At 40.0% G+C, this 20040-nt stretch overlaps 1 protein-coding gene across 1 annotated transcript in view; it reads left to right on the forward strand.

Moving 5' to 3' along the window:
• Nucleotides 1–20040, forward strand: part of SEMA3D (semaphorin 3D) — a 146386-nt gene that overhangs the window by 45447 nt on the left and 80899 nt on the right. Inside the window, exon 3 of the mRNA XM_082498678.1 lies at nucleotides 18428–18588. Within this exon, the coding sequence (XP_082354804.1) occupies nucleotides 18428–18588 (161 nt within the window). The remainder of the gene's footprint in view (nucleotides 1–18427; nucleotides 18589–20040) is intronic.

Below are 20040 nucleotides of genomic sequence, written 5' to 3' on the forward strand. Positions count from 1 at the left end.
AGACATTGCCATGTGGCTAATGGGGGTGACATGGGACATGGAGGACACTCACACCTTTCTAGACGATCAGGGAAATTTGCAAGAGCTACCCCAAGTGTTTCAAATGGCACTGATATTTTAACTTTGTAATCTATTTTTTCTCTGTCACTAAGTTGGTATGTTAAACTCTTGAAATCTCGTTTTCTTTCTTCTTCCTCTTTGCATCACAAAAGTGTGTTTTTCTGAGGACTTTAACCTTATGTGTACTTCTTGTTGAGAATGTTACAGGCTGAGGAGTGTAAATACAGATGTATTTTTTAATACTTTGTTGGACAAGTTCTTCAAGCAGGTAGATTTCTTGTAGCTTTGAATTCACAGTACACTTCCACCGTTTGTACAAGGCACAGAGATACATAACTGTGATATTGTCTTCTTTAGCTAAAGCAAATGCTTTCCAGTTAGTTGTTTTTTTCAGTTATGTCAGCATCCTGCCCGTATGGGAGCTAATTCTGCTCAGTTTTTCAAACTTAGGTCTTCCTATGCATTACAGAATTACAGTCAGGATGGTGTGATGGGACAGAAGGCTGTAAAGCCTTCACCAGTGGTTATGATATGTTTATCATGAGTTTAACACAGACAGGAATTTATTGAGTAAGCACAATGACATACTATTTATTTATAAGCTTCTCTTTTGCTAGATTTGTATGCCACTGTGTACGGCATTCCTCTGTGTATATATGTGTTTTAATGTGTTTGTGTGAAAGAGACAGAGGAAGAGAGATCAAGGGATCTTGACAACATTTTTATAAATTCAGGAAACAGTTGCACTCACTTAAGCCCGTGAATACAGAAACTGAAAGACCTGACATGAGTTATGAAAGTTAGCAATAAAAGCCCCCTAACATACAGCCAGACTTTTCACAGCTAGGCTTTTTGAGATAATTCCCAATAGCAGCATATACCATATGGCAATGGCATTTATTGTGGATTTGACACTCATGATTAGTGAATTCCTCTTGACTTCAAAAGCCGATAGCCTTTAGCAAGATCCTGATGGATGCATTTGGCAGGTAAGGAGGGGGAGAGAGAAAAATTATTGAGGTCAAAACAGGAAAAAAAAAAATAATCACTGAAATCTTAGTTTAAAATAGTGGCAGAGACCTGCTGGGAGTGGTTGGGAAAATGCCTGAGCTCGTTTAAAAAGACAATGAGTGGATGATTGATATTTAGGCCCTGACCCAAACTTTTATTAGCAACTTTATAAACCTTTCAGTTTGGCTTGAGGGATACAGTTTCCTATCCAAACTTATCCACCTATATCCCTGTAGGGGGAAAAAAAAGCAACAACAGATACAAAATGGCACATAAATTTTAATTTGGAGGGCTGTGATGGAACTGAAAAGCCAAAGGAAAGATAATTATCAGATTTTATTGTGCCTGCTCTTGCTCTTTTTTTCTTTTTTCTTTTTTTTTTTCTTTTCTTTTTTTTTTTTTTTTTGAGGGGGGTGGGGGGAGTATTAGTCTTTTTCCACAGGGAACAAGAAAAAAGGTACTGCTTTGTTTTCACACTTTTGCACTGAAATGGTGCAGGTAGTGCTTGTCATAATTCAATCATGTTTTTCTTGTTGATAACAGCATGGCAGATGTCCTGACTATTTAATATAGTTGTCAGAATTAAACTTGCCATTCCTCCTACCTCTCCCCACTTCTCCCCGCCCCCTCCAAGAATTCCAGACTAAATAACTCCAAGGTTTCTGAGAATAAGTTGTAGGAGAAATGAATTGTCTTGCCAATTCTCATAAAATTGTTACAGTCATGTCATTGACAAGTCCTGGCATCTCCATTCTTTGGAATTAAGACTTGAAATACCATGAGAAGGATAGTACCGGGCCCTTTTCCTTCTTTATGGAAAACTGACCAAAAATTGGCCACATCGGGCAGCTCTGAAAACCTCGTCACACATGTGTGTTCATTTGGCTGCTAAAGATGTTGTCTTTCAAGGGAAGGTTTCATCCCCTTCCAAGAGCAACGTGTTTATGGGATGGCATAGCTCCATCTTCCCAGAACAGCTGAGCGTTTGCACGGACAGGAGAGCTGGAAGCGAACAGGACTTTCCCCTGCAGTTACTTCATCTCACAGCTGCAGCCCAGCACACCTCAGCTGAGGGCTAGAATCTGCTGCTTGCCGTGCCCTGACAGTAAAGAGAAGAAAGGGAACACCAAGTGACGAATGCTGAGGATGAAGAAGTGTCAGGGACAAGAGGAAAGAAAGAAGAAGAGGGAACGGTATTAAAGGAACACAGAAAAAAGAGAAAGAAAGAAAGAAAGAAAGAAAGAAAGAAAGAAAGAAAGAAAGAAAGAAAGAAAGAAAGAAAGAAAGAAAGAAAGAAGTCGGTGGTGGAGAGAGGAAGAGGGAGAAGGAGCAGGGTGGGGTAGCTGAAAGAAGTGTCTATAACCGCAAGAGTGCTTCAATAAACCATAGTGCGTCACAAGTCCTCGGCATTCAGACAGCAATTAAAATTTTAGAGCTTGTCTGCATGGCAGTTATAGGTTTTCATCTTCTGTGAGATCGCCTAAGGGGTGGGAATCTGTGCTGGAAATATTAAGATACAGATATTCGAGTGAGTGATGTGGGTATCAACATGATGCTATATGATGAATTTCCTTTTTTGTTTGCCCGGGCTCTAAAAATGCATTCTAAAAAAACATGCAGACATAAAACTATAAATGCATACAAGTCATTTAAAGTATCTTTTAATACAGTGGCAAAGTCATGTATACACCACCTGTGTTAATATAATACACTATGATTTCTTATTACTTACCTCATCCTGTGTTCCCACATTTTCCCTGGTTCATTAATTAAATAATTATTCAATATTTCTTTTTAGCTTTTAGATATTGGTGCATGTCATTCATATCCCAGAAATTATCACTGCTGTCGTGATGCTTCTAGGGTGCTCTCACTCCCTAGACCTTAATTAATCTATGTCTCTTACATACTTATGAGGTGGTTTTATTATATGTTATAGCTTTAATATTAGAAGAAGGTAAACAAACCGTCTTCTAAAAGAGGATTACCATCTATAGAAAACTTGGACCTGATTTTTAAACAATATTCCATATTTTAATAGTCTTTGTATAATACTACATTCAGTCTCAGAGTAACAGTGTGTATTTATCATTCATGCTGGTGTGGCTGGAGATAACCTATGACCATCATCCAAACTGCAGAAGTCCTCGAGCACAGAAGTGACGTTCAGCTTCCCTAATCTTACTCTCTGCTACCTCATTTAGCATCCTCATTCCCACCTCCACAGCAAATGCAGAAGATTTTAGTATACCAGTCTTACTCAATCCTGTAATTTACAACATGGCATCAGTTCTTTTACTGAAGAAGGGAAGGGCCTGTGTCATAATTCATACATACAAATGCGTTTAATTCATATTGTATAGACAGTCTTATTGCTCTCTGTCTTTTGGGTAGTAGTCTTCGCCAATTTATTGGCAGGTTCGTTTTTACAGATTCTTTCATGTGCGTTTCTAGGTTTTACTTTATAGCAAGAGACAGAGAATAACCAGACCAGAAGGTCGATTGCCTTCTAGGAAAAAAAAATTAAAAAATTCAACCTTTTTCAATTTGTGGCCCTCCTAAAATTTTCTAGTAGAAATGTAGATGCCTAACTGCAAATTTAAGCCTAATGATTTGCTTTATTTTGTTGCTTTTCATGAACATCTCAGATGTAGTCTGTGCACTCAGAGAATCATAGAATCATTTGGGTTGTAAAAGACCAAGATCATGAAGTCCAACTGTAAACCTAACACTGCCAAGTCCACCACTAAAACATGTCCCTAAGTGCCACATTTACACACCTTTTAAATATTCCCAGGGAAGGGGACTCCACCACTTCCCTGGGCAGCCTGTTCCAATGTTTGATAACCCTTTCAGTGAAGACATTTTTCCCAATATCCAATTTAAACCTCCACTGGTGCAACTTGAAGCCGTTTCCTCTTGTCCTATCACTTGTTACACGGGAGAAGAGACCGACCTCCACGTTGCTACAACCTGCTTTCAGGTAGCTGTGGGGAGCGATAAGGTCTCCCCTCAGCCTCCTTTTCTCCAGGCTAAACAACCCCACTTCCCTCAGCCGCTTCTCATAAGACTACATTTATAACTCATAAGAATACATTTATATTACAGAAGTTTGCACCCTGTTTTCTTGGCTAGGAGGTGTGCCCCGGCCCAGTTTTGGACATTGTCACCGGTGGCATATCCACATTGACATCCACAAACATATATCATTGACACACGGGGATGCGACCATGCCTCAAAACCACACCACACCACACTTGCTGTGACCAGTGCGGATTTGGTCAGAGGACCAGGATCCTGGCTTGTGACACAGCAGCTAGGAGAAGGCAAGACTGGGGGCAATCTTTGGCTTTTAAAACAGGATTTACTTAACACTGTTAAAAACAACTATGGAAATAATTTAAATCTAATAAACAAGAAAATTATTCTCAGCTGATTTTTTTTTTCTTCTTCACATTGAACGAATTAAGGTGCATTCTCACTCCTGCTAAAGTCACAGCAAGAGTTTTTCCACTGAAGTAAAATTAAGCAAGATTGAATTTCCACTCCTCCTCACTTTTTTTCAACTCAAATAAGTGAACTAAAGACATGCAATTCTGTCTCCTCCGTTGAAGGATGACAATGCTAAATTATCAGCTCCACATGGAAATTAGCCACGTCTAAGAATTGTTTAGCTTCACTCAGTGTTTTGCATACATGATTTCCCCCCCCCCCCAAGAGTGATCCATTCTTACAACATGGAGAAAAAGAAAGCAGAGGTTAACATTTTGGTGCCAGGAATTCTTTTGAAAACTTGACTGGTTAAGTACATTTCCTCAATGTTCTAAAAATGACCCTTTGAACATGCTACTTCACAATATTGAGCATCCTGTTTTCTAAATAATGTCTCTTTAAATGTATTTCATTTTATAACTGACAAGGTGCTTAACTGTTGCATCAGAGCAGTTAGTTTGTTCTGTTTCAGTAAAGCTGGCTTATTTCCACGTCATGCATCATTTAATTATGCATATAAAATATAGATACCATTGTATAGCTCCATGAGCCTCATTTAAACTGTCTGTGACACTGCGGTAATCCCAGCACCACAATGGGGGTGTTGCACAGCTATGAATGGTTGGAACGTGGTAAACTGGTGATGTACAAAAAAGCCTAGAAATGAGCTTGCATTTCTGCAGCTGTGCTGGCTCTACAGGAAGAGGAAGAAAAATCAGTAAAAACATGCTTTTGTGACAATATCAGCAGCTGTAATTCCGAATGCCGATGAAGATCAAGGAAAATGCGCTGAGTGAGGAAGTGCTGCTTTTCTTGAATCCCTTCTTTGTTTTTTAATTCGCTTTTGATGATTTGTGATTTCTCTGAAAAATCTGTCTCAGATTCCTTTGTAGAGCAACATAAAATGTTTGTGTGAGAGTTAAGATCCTAGTTTCAGCTGCTCGTCATGTTATGAAACAGGTTTTGCCTGTTTTGTCTCAAAAATGCTTTCTGGAGGCAGTGAACACTGAGACTTAAAATGTACCATGGGTTGAAGATGGATGGGCATTGCTGTCCATGTGAGGAAAGACTCTTGTATATGCTGTAGACTAAGTATAAACTTGAAGGGGTTTATTACGTTTTAGTAACGGGAAAACCAGCAAGTTTCTTACAGACATTTTTTTTTTCCTTTTTTAAACTAGTGAACTTGGAGGTCAGATCCAACTATATGTTGCATTTTCTGTCATATAATTATCATATATATAATGTCCTGGAGAGCAGCCTCCAGTCAGTGACATCAACAGTTTACATAGCAGTTGAACTAAGAATAACCTCAGAGAACTGACCCGTATCAACCTCTTAACAGTGTAAACAGCCTGTAGCTCACAACAGTTTTCTTTTTTTTTGTGATCACAAAAGGGCCTCAATTGGATAAAAAAAGAATTGTATTCACAAAATACCAAACTATTCTACTGAATGTTCACTTGATTAAATCTCAGAAGATGAGAGAAGAAAGCAAAAGAGCAAGACTTGGGGAAGAATGAGTGGTGCCTTGTAAAAAGGAGGATGAGACAACACTGAAAACTGCTTCCCCAGAAGAAGAATATGGGGAAGATACATGAGCAGTGGCATCAGCTTCGAAAAGGGTACTTTCAGAAATATGTGTCTAATTGCACTTTTACTTTGACATTTGTAAAGCTAACCCAATCCTGAGTAGTTCCAAAGATCCCATCCTTGTTCTCTGTCTATGCACTAATTTGAGGGCATGATCCTCTTGACGTCAGCGTGTGTCTAGCGGTGGACATCTGTGGTTGCAGTGCAGGTCCTCAAGTCACATCCTATTTCCCTTTCCTCCCTCATTTCTGCTATTCCATTTATAGACGAGTTCCTCAAAGAAGGGCTGAGGGGTGCAGGGGAGGTCTGTTCTGTAGTCAAAGTCCTTTGGAGATAAATACACAAAGAGATAGCAGAAAGAGACAGGGACAACATTTCCTTTATCACACCAGAGCACTATCAGAGAAGTCAGAGGGCTTGGCTAGCCGTGCTTAAGAGAGGCTTTTAGAAGAGATTGGGAGTGACAAAGGTACCTTTTTTTCACTAATTCAAGAAAACAGGCATTCTCCTTTCTGATCCAAATCCTGGCTGTCCCAGAGAAGTGTGCTGTGTTGTACCACAGAGTTTGATGGCTAAGAGGTTACTGAAGACACCAAAATTGTATGTTCAACTTATCTGGCAGCTTTGGGAGGACTATACAAATCCCTCTGCATCATCCATGAACCTTGGGTTTCTTTAAAAAATATTTCTCACTAAATATGTGACACAACAGCAGTCCATATGACACCCACCGGTGCCCCCAAATGGATAAATATATCTAAATATGAATAATAAAATATATCGACCCCCCACCCTCCAATATTAAATAATAGCTTATGCTTATATATTAATGGTTGACAGGAGGTAATACGGTGGTACACATGGTTACCTTGTGCAGGCAGACATCACTGATATCCCTTGCCCTGCAATTTTTAGTTAGTACGGTCCTATCACAACATTGCCGAAGTCTACAGGGCAGATATTGGGTCCGACCACATATCTGCATGTGAGACTCTGAATCTAATAGAGCTATCTAGGCACAGCTCCAACAGAAACAACTAACATATAAGGGAATTAATGCAGACATTCAATGACCTCTAGTTTTAATGGCTTCGTAAGAACTTAACTCCTGTCAATATCAGAAAGTATAACTGATAATTGTATTTCACTTTCACATAGGAGAACGTTATGCTACTCCAAGCTATTATAATGCAAACTGGTTTTATTTTAATTGCTGGAAGAGGTCCTTTGCTATTGCCAGTGCAAAACTCCTTTGAAAACCTACCTTCACGTTAGCCAATTGAGTTACCTTGCTACACTAGCTTGCTTTTTAATCAAATAAAATATATCTGGAAAACTGGAAAAAGAAATTAACAGGAAAAATCTTTGACATTTCCTGAAAACAGGCATTCTCTACATTTAAACCACACTTTTTTAAGAGAAGGTCCATCCTGTACAGCTACCCTAGGTAATGACTGAGTGACTTAAACAGTGTTTCCCTATACCGATTGGATCTCTGTACTGCACCTCTCTAGCAATTTAGAGCAGGGCTATTAATTTTGCCTTGTGAGCTCTACCAGCCGTCATGATGGTAGAAACAGATAAAATATTAATGCCCCCACTGTCGTTATAAAAGTTCTCGTTCCTCATTCAGAGCATGGGAAAGAAAGATTATCTGCCCCGTGTCAGCGAGGGAACCCCCCTGCGGGGACAGGAACAAGCAGTTAGGTGTGGGGAGAGCAAGCAGGAACCTCCTAAAGCAGGTTTGCTGCCAACAGCGGAAATATCTGTTCCACTGACAGGTAAATCTGCTCACAGATGTCCCTGCCCTTCGCCTCCTTTCCTGTGCAGGCACTCCTCCCACCGCAGCCCCTTTAGCCCTGCCAAACGCTGCCGTTGCTCCCCGCGCAGCAGGTTGTGCTGATGAGCTGGTTATTGTTTCCCAGACCTGGTTTCACCTCTTTTACTGTATCTGCTCTGCCGCCTCGTCCATCTGGACCTGTCTTGGTTGCGTCAAGAAACCAGAAGAGCTTTTCAAAGCCAGTAATGAGGAAATTTCCTTGCCCTCAGGGGGACTGTGGGAAGGGCGTTGAAGGACCATCAGCAATTAAAAGGCTCTCTCAGATGGTGGTTTCATGGCAGCTGAGCCAACATAACAGCGTGCTGCTTCTGGAAGGAGGACATCTCCCTCCCTGCTCCCTTCTCCCCAGACACGCATATCCACTTCTTTCCTCCCTCATCTGCTCCCAGATGCATGGACCTGCCCTTTCTCTTGCACCAGCTCCAGCTCTCGTCAGCCCCTTTGGCAAGGACATACACCATTAGCAGTTAGGACTTTATCTCTGTATCTTATTTAGCTTTACAGCCTGACCATACAGCTTGTGTGGGCTCTGGTCCAATGCTTGGAGTCAGAGAGAAGAATGGCCCCCAGGGCTTCTTGCTATACACTCAGGGCTAGATCCTCAGCTGGTAAAATTATTGCAGGTCCCAGCGGTTAAACTGAGGGTCTGGCTCTGAGTCTTGATGCAAATGCAATTGGGGTGTGTGTCTGTGTGTCTGTGGAGCGTGCAGAGGGTGGGGAAGGGTGGGACGTACAGCTATCGAGTACTTCCATAAAAATCTGTGTTGCTCACAAACACTGCAACAACTTGTACAATTTGCGCGTACTGTACAATTACACTAGTATAGAAATTGCAAATAGCAATGATAGGCAACAAATCTGGATTTTTTTCTGTCTGTGAGCTGTTCTTTTAAGTCTTGAAAACTGAGGCACTAATGAATTAAATAAGCAGGTAGATCTGTTTGGCATTAACTCTCCTTTCCACTGTCAACTCACCTTCTTCACGAATAGCTCATGCTGCTCTGTATCTCTCCTAAGACTGTTAGCATCAATATTAATGTGTTTTCTGGGCCCATGCCATCTGACGCTGTTATTACAACAGAGTTGTTCGTGCCACTGCAGTTTGAGGTCTCTCATCTTTTAGCCTGAAAGCCTTATCTACTTTGCTCTCATTAGGAAGCTGGAAAATACATTTGAAGCTGGTGAGAAAAATGTTGAAGTATTATTAAGATAGCTGAGCATTTTAAAAATAATACCTTTCCTATATAACAGCTGTAGGCTCATTGGAGCAAGTCCTGCTGTCAGTCTGAGAAAGCAGGTCTGAGTAAAGTGAGTCAGACTCCAAAGAGATCTGTCAGCACCTATCAGTAGCGTCAGACCAGCTACTGAGCCAAATCCACGTTTCTGCAGCCAATTATACCTAAGATTTACTTGAGAAAACTCCTTGCAGGTTTAAATCCTGGACATTGAAATCCACAACAAAATTCTCATTTGCTCCAAGTGTGAAACAAAGTCCACTTATCTTACTTCCTTATGCTGGAATTTCATCCAAAAAGCAAAAACTGAGTAAGGTTTAAAAATATGTCCTATTCTGCACAGCTGCTACCAGATAGTATGGATGGAAGAAATAGCACAACCCACTGTTTTTTTTACCAGCCCACAGATATTTAGGACAAGAGGAAATGGGTTCAAGTTATGTCAGGGCAGGTTTAGATTGGATATTAGGAAGCATTTTTTCACTGAAAGGGTTACTAAACATTGGAATAGGCTGCCCAGAGAGGTGGTGGATTCACCATCCCTGGAGGTGTTTAAGAAAAGGGTAGATGAGGTGCTTAGGGACATGGTTTAGAAGTGGTGGTGTTTTTATCAGGGTAGGTTAATGGTTGGACTTGATGATCTTAAAGGTCCCTTCCAACCTCACTAATTCTATGATTCTATGATATAAGGGCTATAAGATGTAGCGAAGAGCTCCTCTCTCTGTCCTCAGGATGCTCTGTGCTTCTTCAAAGAACATCATGTTCTGAGAAGGTTCTCTGAAGGTGCAGTTAGTAGACAATTTCAGGTACAGGTGATTGAAAATACTGTAGCCATATTTGCATCACTCTGAAGAGAGTAAATTCTGAAGCAAAGGGTTGGCACTATTTTGAAGGCAAGTGCACTACAATGACAGTAATTTATTTTGAAAGGAGGGGTAGCACTGCATATATTTTCTGAACCATCCTTTGACAAAGGAAGAGCTATGTGCCTTAAAATGCTAAATGTGATCACCGTGTTGCATTTTTAACACCTGGATGTACTTGCAAAGTACAATACACATCTCCATCCAAGCAGGAAAGAACGAGTCCGCTGCTGCAGCGTGGAGTATGTTCATTTGTGCAAGTTAATGCAAGTCCCAGACCCCTGAGATGGTTTCGATGTTAGGTGGCTAGTAGGCACAGCCTATTGTCAGTGCATTTTGTGTTGCCTGTTCCTCAGAGTGTGGACTAATCCCCACACTTCATCCCTCCTGGCTATGTCCTCCATGAGATTCATGCCTTTCTAACTGCAGGTTATATGTTTATGCACCTAAAAGGCAGCTTGAAGGTTCACAAGATGAGATGGTAGACTAGTTGGAACAGTAAAACTGATTCATGATTGGTGAGTCTAACTCAGCTTTTTCAAACCAGCCAGTCAAAGAGTGTTTTGCCATTATTTCCACCTGAAGCCTCTCACTGCTCTCTTGCTTTCTATGTGTTTGATTGGATGATAGATTGGGAGGAACAAGAGGCTAGGAAATGCTTAACTCAAGAACTTTCTTAACATGAAGTAAAGGACTTTGAGTTAATGCAAGATATCTAAAAACTGCAGTTCTAACTAGGTAGAAGTCATTTAGAGCTGTCTTTTCCTACGGTGAGTAAACTCTTAGGTTATTTGTCACTATGGATCTATTAATGTGGATTTTCAGAAGAGCTTAGGAATAGGTGAGTTTATAAGCTATCACCCTCAGAATAGGGCTGAGGTTTTATCTCGGCTGCTTGACACTCAGGTCACTGGAAGATAATTTTAAAAGACAGGGCTAGAGTTCGGTCTCTAGTTAAGTTGACAATTCCTCTTCTATATGGTCAAGAAGAAAACTTAATGGCCTAAAGTTTTACTCTGCTAGATACAAGGAAAAAATCTTATGCTCTTAGAGGGCAATATCCCCTCACCATTGTGATTCTTTGAAGGGAATTTGAAATAAGATTGAAGTGGAAGAAAGCAGATTTCAGTCAAATGGCAGATTATTTACCCATTACACAGGATCTGTGAGAGGTGAGGAGGGAAAAATGGTAAGTTTGGTCCCAACAGTTGAAAACGAGGAAATAGAGGTGATGACTCCATTGTTTGCCTGTTCTGCCTTTCAAGTAAAGAGAAATTTTGGTACTATTTAAGTCTATCAATGTGCCAGTCATTCTTAATGAACAGGTATGTGTGATGAGATGCCAGCAATTATCTACACATTACCAAAGCTCATATGCTTGCCAGTCATTTTTATTAAATTACATTTGTAGTGCATATTCTTTAAATAGCCACAGTATCACTTTAAAAAAGAAAAAAAAAAGGTGATTTAATTTGGCCTTGGAAACAACAGTGAGTTTGCTTACTTTGGCAGTTTTGCAAGAAAGATAAACCACTTAGGAAAAGGGAACCTGTGTAAATCCACGGTCTTAGGTCTTCTTCAGAAAAACAAATGTTTTACTCAGATACCTTTTCAGTTGTGCTGTCTAAAGTTAATTATTTAGTTTGGCCCTGTGAATTTTGTGAGCTGAGCCTTTGCATTTTTTCACCAATAACAAAAAGTCACAAAACAGCTTTAATCATCTCTGAAATAATAACACTTTAAGTTATTTGTGCAGCTGCTTCACTAGTCAAATTTATTTGCAGTTAAAGCGCAACTAAAATACACTTCCATAAACATGAGCGAGAATTGTTTAGTCCATGCTTTAACAGGGCGTATTTTTGGTGGTAAGCACCTACCTATTTTGTTTTACAGTGTTATCATTTTTTTCAGATTTAAAAAGCACAGTCAGACAAAGACAGGACTGTAGGTTGATTCTAACCACTGGCTCCGAAATAGATGAACTAAATAATCATCTGCAGTAGTCTCAATTCTGATCCTGCTGAAGCATCTCCTTACAAGTGAGCTTTACTGATATGAAAGAGAATCAGGTCCCACAGCATGAGCTCCATTTTTTTTTTTCTTTTTTTCCTCTTTATTGGTGGAGTAGCTGTATTGAAGGTTATCCAAAGAGAATATGATCTGTCGCTTCCTGATAAAAGGTGTAAAAAATATCTTCACACCACTGCACAGAGAGCGCTATTGCTTAGTTACCATTGTCTGTAATGATGGCTTGAGAAGCATAGTGCATAATGGAGCTACTTTAATTATTTATGATTTTTTCTGGGTCGTAAAATGCTGCCAGGTTTGACATCTATCAATTAGTATTTGCAAATAGATATGTGGGAAATTTTAAGTTTGCTGATTGCTGAGCAGGCCCATAGAAGTGCCCGAAGCTCAAAGTAAAAATCCCCTAAAATGCCTTAAATCCTGGAGCAATCGGTTCCTGAATTTTGGAGCAATCATTGAAAAATTTCTCTTTCCAGTGTCACCATCCTAGACTGTAATAGTCTCCTGAAGAACAAATCAATCCTAAAAGAGGAACAGAAGTGTCTCAGAAAGAGAACCAAGACTTTGACACAATATTGTGCCAACAAGAAATCATGTTTTCTCTGTTCCCAGTAATCCATATCCTTTCGGAAAGGCCCTGCTGTGCCATGAATATGACGTTTTCCTCCAGGCCAAATAAAATTCATTGTATAGCAACGAGAGCCACATGGCATACACAACAAATCATCATTGCCCATGGTGAGATGCAGCTAAAGAAAATATAACTCGCCTCTTGCAATATGTAGTAGAGATTGGTAGTAGACTGGAACTATTCTTTTTGCCTTCATACAAATACATCTGGGGTCAATTGGATCTTTAAAACTCAGAACACTTTAGGAATTAAGTAAATTTCTACATTGACATTTCTTTATCCCCCAAATTTAGGTGAGGATTCACACAATATTCATGTAAATTGTCACGGGTATTTTACCGTACATGAAAGAACTTGCTCCCAACTGGAGGAAAATGGTGTGACTTTTTTTTTTTTTTTTTTTATTATTATATATGGAAGTTACAGAATTTAAATTCAGATTCCTTCAAAGGAGTCATTAGATGCAGCTGTTTTGAAACAGGTCGAGGAGTTCCCTTTCTGCCAATTTAGGCAAAGGCTACCAATCCACAAATGCCTGTGACTGGCCACAGAGGCAATTCTGAGTCTTGACCAAGTGATTCCAGATCGCTGCATGCTTACACGATGCCAGGGTGGAGGAACAGCAGCACAGTCACCACATATGTGACTTGAGGCTAAGCGGTCTAAATATGCTTTATAAATGTAAATGCATGTTACCAGAACAGAATGACATTTTTTCATTCCAAGCCTTTCTGCCATGGCTCTGCTGCTGGAGGTTATTTAAGTAAGCAATGATCACGCTGTTGTGAGCCAAGTCCACTGAGATACTTTTCTAAGTGAATAAAAAACAGTCACTATTCCAGCTTCTAGCACTCAGCAGTGAAATATTAACCCAGAAAGGGACTTTGCTAAATATTCATTTAATCGCCAGACTGGAAAAAAGTGTTTAGTTTTCAGTAAAACAGCAAATACACATTACAAACTAAGTGCTGAACATGTACTTGTGAAAGACCACCCCTGTAACTAACTTTGTTTCTGTGCATTGTGAGAATGCTGTTTCTATACGAGCCTGGCTACAGAGATGCAGTGATTCAAATCAACAGCTTGCTCTAAGCTCAAACACCATTGGGCAAAAGTGCTTTTAATAGTAAATTTTTCCAGTGTAATATCCTTGGTGATATTAAATATATCTCGCTGTGAAGGGCAATTTCAACCCGTAAGATTGGATTATTTTGCTTTTATGGAGTGATAACAATGATTAATTTGGCTGTAACAATAAATTCTCTGTTAATGTTTACTTGACAAATCTTATTAGGTCATGTTCCAGTTTTAATCTTATCAGTGGCCATGTTCAGAGTCTTATTTCCAAGCTCTTTTCAATAGTTAGTAAATAACTGAGCAAACCTGATTCTTCGGCACTTTGCAGCCTGTGTTATTATTTGCGTCAGTAAGAACTCAGCGTACGGTGCTGTAGTTTCAATCTGGAACGTTTTACAAATGTTTTCCTTATGATGCAGTGAAGCAAATGGCTGTACAAGGCACCAGGCAGGGCTCATTCCCACTTGGGTGTTTCAGTCATGAGACAGCTTTTTCCCTTCCTGTTGTAGCAGTTCTAGGTGGTTCTTTACCAAGAAATACTAGAAGTGTTAAGCAATAGATGACAAATGTCCTTTTGGGATGGTCGCTAGAGAGATCATTCCTTCCAAATATGAAAGAAACGGGAAGAGGAGAGCAGTCTCAGTCATCTCCTTTGAGGTATGTGGAGAATCAGGTCTACATATTTTGGCAAGTGCCACACTTGCAAAGGCCCATGGATTGCATGACTCTAAGCAATGAAAGTGCTTCAGAGCATTTGCACAAACGTATCATTTATCCTTACTCAGATCAAATTGCCATGGTTGGGGATGAGAAGGAATTTTCCCTCATATTTTGCATCTTAGTTACCCGTGTCCCGCAGGCGAGCGCTGTGATACGAGTGGAAGATTGTCATCAGAGGAGCTTTAAAAGCAGCAGAGGGTGATGTGGATTGCTGAAATACAGTAGCCTGTGAAACTCATGAATCTCTCCTGTTTATTTATGTTAATGCCTGTGAATGACTAGTTACTGTGATCCTGTGTTTCTCTCCTTCCCTCCATCCGATCTGGGAAGCAGAACTATTAAATAGGGATTTAATTGAGACCGCAGAATTAATAAGGCATTTATTATCATAAACCGTGTATCAGATAATCTAGTAATTCAGCCAGCTCTTATGTCATGGGTGGAGAAGAGAAAGACGATTAGTCAGAAATGATGTGCTGTAGCAATGCTCAGCTGATAAACAGTATTTTAGAGATCAACTGAGAAGAATTTGAGTAGCCCAAGGGAGCTAAAACCTCCTGCTGTGCTATGGTCAGCATTAGAGAATCCTTTCCCAATAAACACCTCCATCATATCCAGTACCAAGAATTTCCAGTCAGAAAAAACAAAGGAGGAGTTTATACAGAGTATGACATCTAATGAAGACACATTTATGTCACACAAAAATTAGCTGTTTGACTAGAGGTGGCTGTCATGTAACAGAGAACCCAATAACAACAAAAAAATGTTTCAGGAGGAAAACATCTTTATTTCTTATTGGGTGAAAACACACTATTGGAGTGAGCTAGTGAGCTAACCTTCAGAAGTTGTGGGTTTAAAGGGCTTTTCTTTTTCCTTTTTAAAATTTTTGTTTGTTTGTAACTGGTTTGGCTATTCTTCAGCCAGGCTATTCATCAGCCAGCTCTACTGTAAGAAGTAGTTGGACAGGACTTAGTTTTTTATAGTACCATGCTAACCATAAGTTGTTCCGAAGTGATCTTGCTGTCAATTAATAAGCAGGTCTTTTAAAGTGTTACTAATTTAGAAAAAAATACCCCTGACATCTTTGTCTTCACGAAAGATAGGACAGCGCTGGCATAAAGCAGTGTAGTGCTTAACGTTGGATTTAATTTTTCAACGTGAAGTAAGATTTTTTTCAACATACTGCCAAATAAATCTCACCTAGGGGAATAGGAGCTGAAGTACAAGACAATTTGTTTTCAGACTGTACCGTAACAACATTCAGCAGAGAGCCAGACAAAACCACATGAGCTTAAGTAGAAGTGACTGAGCCAAAATATAATTGTCATAATTATATACCAGGTAGTCAGACTAATAATGATAAAATATTTTTTCTCACACAGTGCTGTTTATAAACCAGCAACAGGATTTAATCTTTGCCTTGCCTGTCACATGTTTTGTGAGAGACCTTGGAGAAAAAAGTTTGGTGGTTTTTTTTTTTTTCCTCTTTATTTTGTTCAGGAGTTACTCTGCAAAACGCTGGCCCGGATTTTCATCATGATCAGGAAGTGTAAATAGCTTGTGCTGTAAGTCTGGCCTCCCTAGCAGGAAGGAGACATTGTCCATCCAGTGCCAGCAAGGTGGAAATACACTTAATTTTATATTCAATTAAATACAGGATTTACCTTTCTGTCCCAAGATTTCTGAATAGTTTAGCTTGGAGAGTTTGCTTGTGGAGGAACTGATTCATATGTTTATTTTTGTTCTCCCCAAATTAATGACTGCTCAACACGACTAAACTCTCACTGTGCTCTTTTCTATACGTTAGTTGTGTCCTCATCCAGAATTACGTCCGCAGACTCTTCATTAAGCAAAAGATTACAGACTTTTTACTTTACAGCCTTTTAGCTTTTTTTTCTTTTTTTTTTTTTTTTTTTTTTTTACAGGAGAAGCATAGATTCTTTCATTAGTTTCATTGAGAAACATGTTTTTCTTAATTACCTTCTGAAAGAGATTGGAAGCCACTATTAAATCACGGTAAAATTTAAGTGTCAAATTTGTGCTTTTAATAGGGAAAACTTCCTCTGCAGACAGGATAAGGATGCAGGAACAGCCACCCGTTGCCACCTCTGTAAGGAAAGTAAAGACTTAGGACCTCAGAGGTGTTGCTACTGGATGCTCCTCTTAATATGCCTCTGTATTGCCTTCATTTCAAGACTGTGCCCTAGGGATATACCTCTGCTCCATGGTTATTGAAATTTTAATTGTAGCAATTCTCTATAGTGTCACCAGAACTTAATATTAGACAATGGACAAACTGAACGTTATATCAAACTTTCTATACACAATATGGTTGTTTCCTCCTTCCAGTTTTTCTCAACCATATATACGGGTTAATGTCCAAGTGGAAATCAGTAATGAGTGGTATCCTTCAAGGGTCCATTCTGGGACCAATGCTATTTTATATCTTCATGAATGACATGGTGCGACTGAGCACACTTTCACCAAGTTTGTGGATGACACCAAGCTGAGTGGGGCAGTTAATATGCTTGAGGGAAGGGATGCTGTCATTCATCTAGTTTGACCAAAAGATCTTTGAAGATCCCTTGATAGGGTGGAGGAGTAGGCCCATAAAAACTACATGAAGGTCAACAAGGTCAAGTGCAAGATCCTGCACTTGGGTTGGGACAACCCTTAATGTCAACACAGACAGGGTGGTGAACAGATTGAGAGCTGTCCTGCAGAGAAGGACTTGGGGATACTGGTGGATGAAAAATTCGATGTGAGCCAGTAATGTGTGCTTGTAACCCAGAAAGCCAACCATATCCTGGGCTGTATCACAAGAAGCATGGCCAGTAGGCAGAGGGAGGTGATTCTGCCCCTATACTCTCATGAGACCCCACCTGCAGTATTACATCCAGTTCTGGGGTCCCCAGTGCCAGAAAGACATGAACCTGTTTGAGTGGGTCCAGACAAGGGCTACAAAAATGGTCTGAGGGCTGGAGCACCTCTCCTGTGAGGACAGGCTGAGAGAGCTGGAGTTATTCAGCCTGAAGCAGAGAAGGCTTCGGGGAGACCTTATTGTGGCCTTTCAATATATAAAAAGAGCTTATAAGGAAGATGGAGAAAGAATTTTTACCAGGGTCTGAAGTGACAGGACAAGGGGCAATGGTTTTAAACTGAAAGAGGCTAGGTTTAGATTGGACTAAAGGAAGAAGTTCTTTATGATGAGAGTGGTGAGACACTGGCCCAGGTTGCCCAGAGAAGCTGTGGCTGCCCCATCCCTGGGGGTGTTCAAGGCCAGGCTGGATGGGGCTTTGAGCAACCTGATCTAGTGCAAGATGTGCCTGCCTACGGCAAGGGGCTTGGACTAAATGATCTTTGAAGGTCCCTTCCAAGTCAAACTATTCTGAATCTCTAATACCTGCCACGTATAACCACTGTTCCCTGTTCCTAACTGTTCTTTCTGGCACGGACCTTCTTTTTTGCATTGTATGTAGAGCACCAAATATGGTGAGATTTTGATCTTTGTTCATGTGTATCCATGACTATGATGATATAAACATATATTAGTTTTCTTACAACAAAGGGAAGGTATAGCACATATTTTGCAAGATCTTTTTGTGTTTCTAATTTCTATTGAAGAATGTGATTCCTTTATCGTAACTTATTAAGAAAATTTCATACAGAAAATTTTTTTGTGAAAGTAAATATCACCCAATTTGGAAGTAAGAAAACCAAGGTTAACAGGAACTGTATCAAGACCCTGGAAAGACATGCTCGAAGACTGTAGTTATCTCACCAGCATGCTCCATGCTGGTTGCATATATTTATAAAAGACACCAATGAGTCATATGTAAACATTTTGATTATAAAGATTTTCTTCATTTTCCCACAGACTTGCTGCTTTCAAACAGCTGCATCCCATTCCTGGGCTCAACGGAGGGGCTTGATTTTCGAACCCTGCTGCTAGATGAGGAGAGGGGCCGGCTGCTAATCGGGGCTAAAGACCACATCTTCCTGCTCAACTTGGTTGATTTAAACAAAAATGTAAAAAAGGTCAGTTTGTTTTGCATAGAGTTCATCTCATAAGGTCAATTTTGTTCCTTTTTTCTTTTTATTTTTTTTTCTTCCCTTCTTCACTGTGTAACTGGCAGATTCATTGTACAATGCTGTGTACCAGAATTTGATAATCTCACCTCCTATAAGTTATACGGATTTCTCATGGTGTGAGACCGATGTCCTGCAAGAGGTCATCTACCTGAAGGGGCCTTGCAGTGCATGAAAGTAATATGAAAATATCAGCAAAAATGCAGCTCTGAATGTTTGCTTCTTAATTTCTCTGATCATGGTCAGCCTCCTTTCATGCATTTGAAAGAAGGTAACTGAAGATAGCTCTTTCCTTGCTTCCTGGCATCACAGGGATTACATTACTGTGATATTAAACAGAGCGGAGGCAATTTGAATGGTTTAAATTATGGTAAAAATGTTAGTGGTAATTTTAATATTAACATTTGTATTAATACCTAGAATTAGTAGTGATCGGAGAAGCTTCCACTGGGAGCTACTGTACTCCCTTGCCCATGCCCTATGACAATGAGTTAACTCCAGATAATAAGATGGCAATTTAGCTTTCAGTATTTCTAGCAGACAAGATGAATTGGAGCTTTTGTAAGCACAATTGGCTGCTACATGTAAAAAACAGATGCTTGCACAGGAACACACGTGAAAATGGCTTTCCTGCTTCTTCCAGATATGCTACTTACTGAGGAAAATTTAAATTCTCAGCTGTGTTTGATATTTTCTTTAAGCACCAGAAGGAGGTTTTAAATTACCTTGTTCTGCTGTCAGCTCTGAAGAGGTAACTGACCCTGAATTAATACAACTGCAGCGCAGGGGTTTAGCAGGTGTAGCAGGAGACTATTTTGCCCCATGTGTTTGAGTGCAACACTTGCTGTCGTTGTACAGAAGAGATACAGTACCAGGCTGACTATCTTATTTCTTATTTTGACTTCTGCGATGCTCCATATGCCAGTTTTTTGTTTTTTTTAAACTCAGATTCAGAGTGCTTCAGGAAATTTGTTCCCTGGGATGCTTTGTCAAATACTTGTGTTAAGTAGCGTCAGCAGTTTGTTCAAAAACCGGCATCTCCTCAGGATATTGCATTAATAACAGCATTATTCACATTGCGAATTTTCAGACTACAGATTGATTTCTGGCATGGGCTTTCTGTAGGAAAAAAAAATAATGTTTGTGTGAAAAGCAGATTTCTGCTTCTGTGGGATGCTGCTTACCTCCTGAGAGATGCCGAGTGCTGTCACCTCCCGTTATGTTCAGTGGGGCTTGATGAGTTCCGAGCTTTCTGGAGGCGGCAGCACCCTGCATGATCCGCCCCTCCATCCAAGCTGGTAACATTTTCCCTTTAGCCAAACCACCACTTATCATTATGGGTGTTGTGCTTCCCAAGAAGAGCAGAACACAGACTGAGCCAGGAGAATCAGTGTGTGATCA

This window comes from Vanellus vanellus, assembly GCF_965231255.1.
Source record: "Vanellus vanellus genome assembly, chromosome: 1".
NCBI classification, from domain to species: Eukaryota; Metazoa; Chordata; class Aves; order Charadriiformes; family Charadriidae; genus Vanellus; species Vanellus vanellus.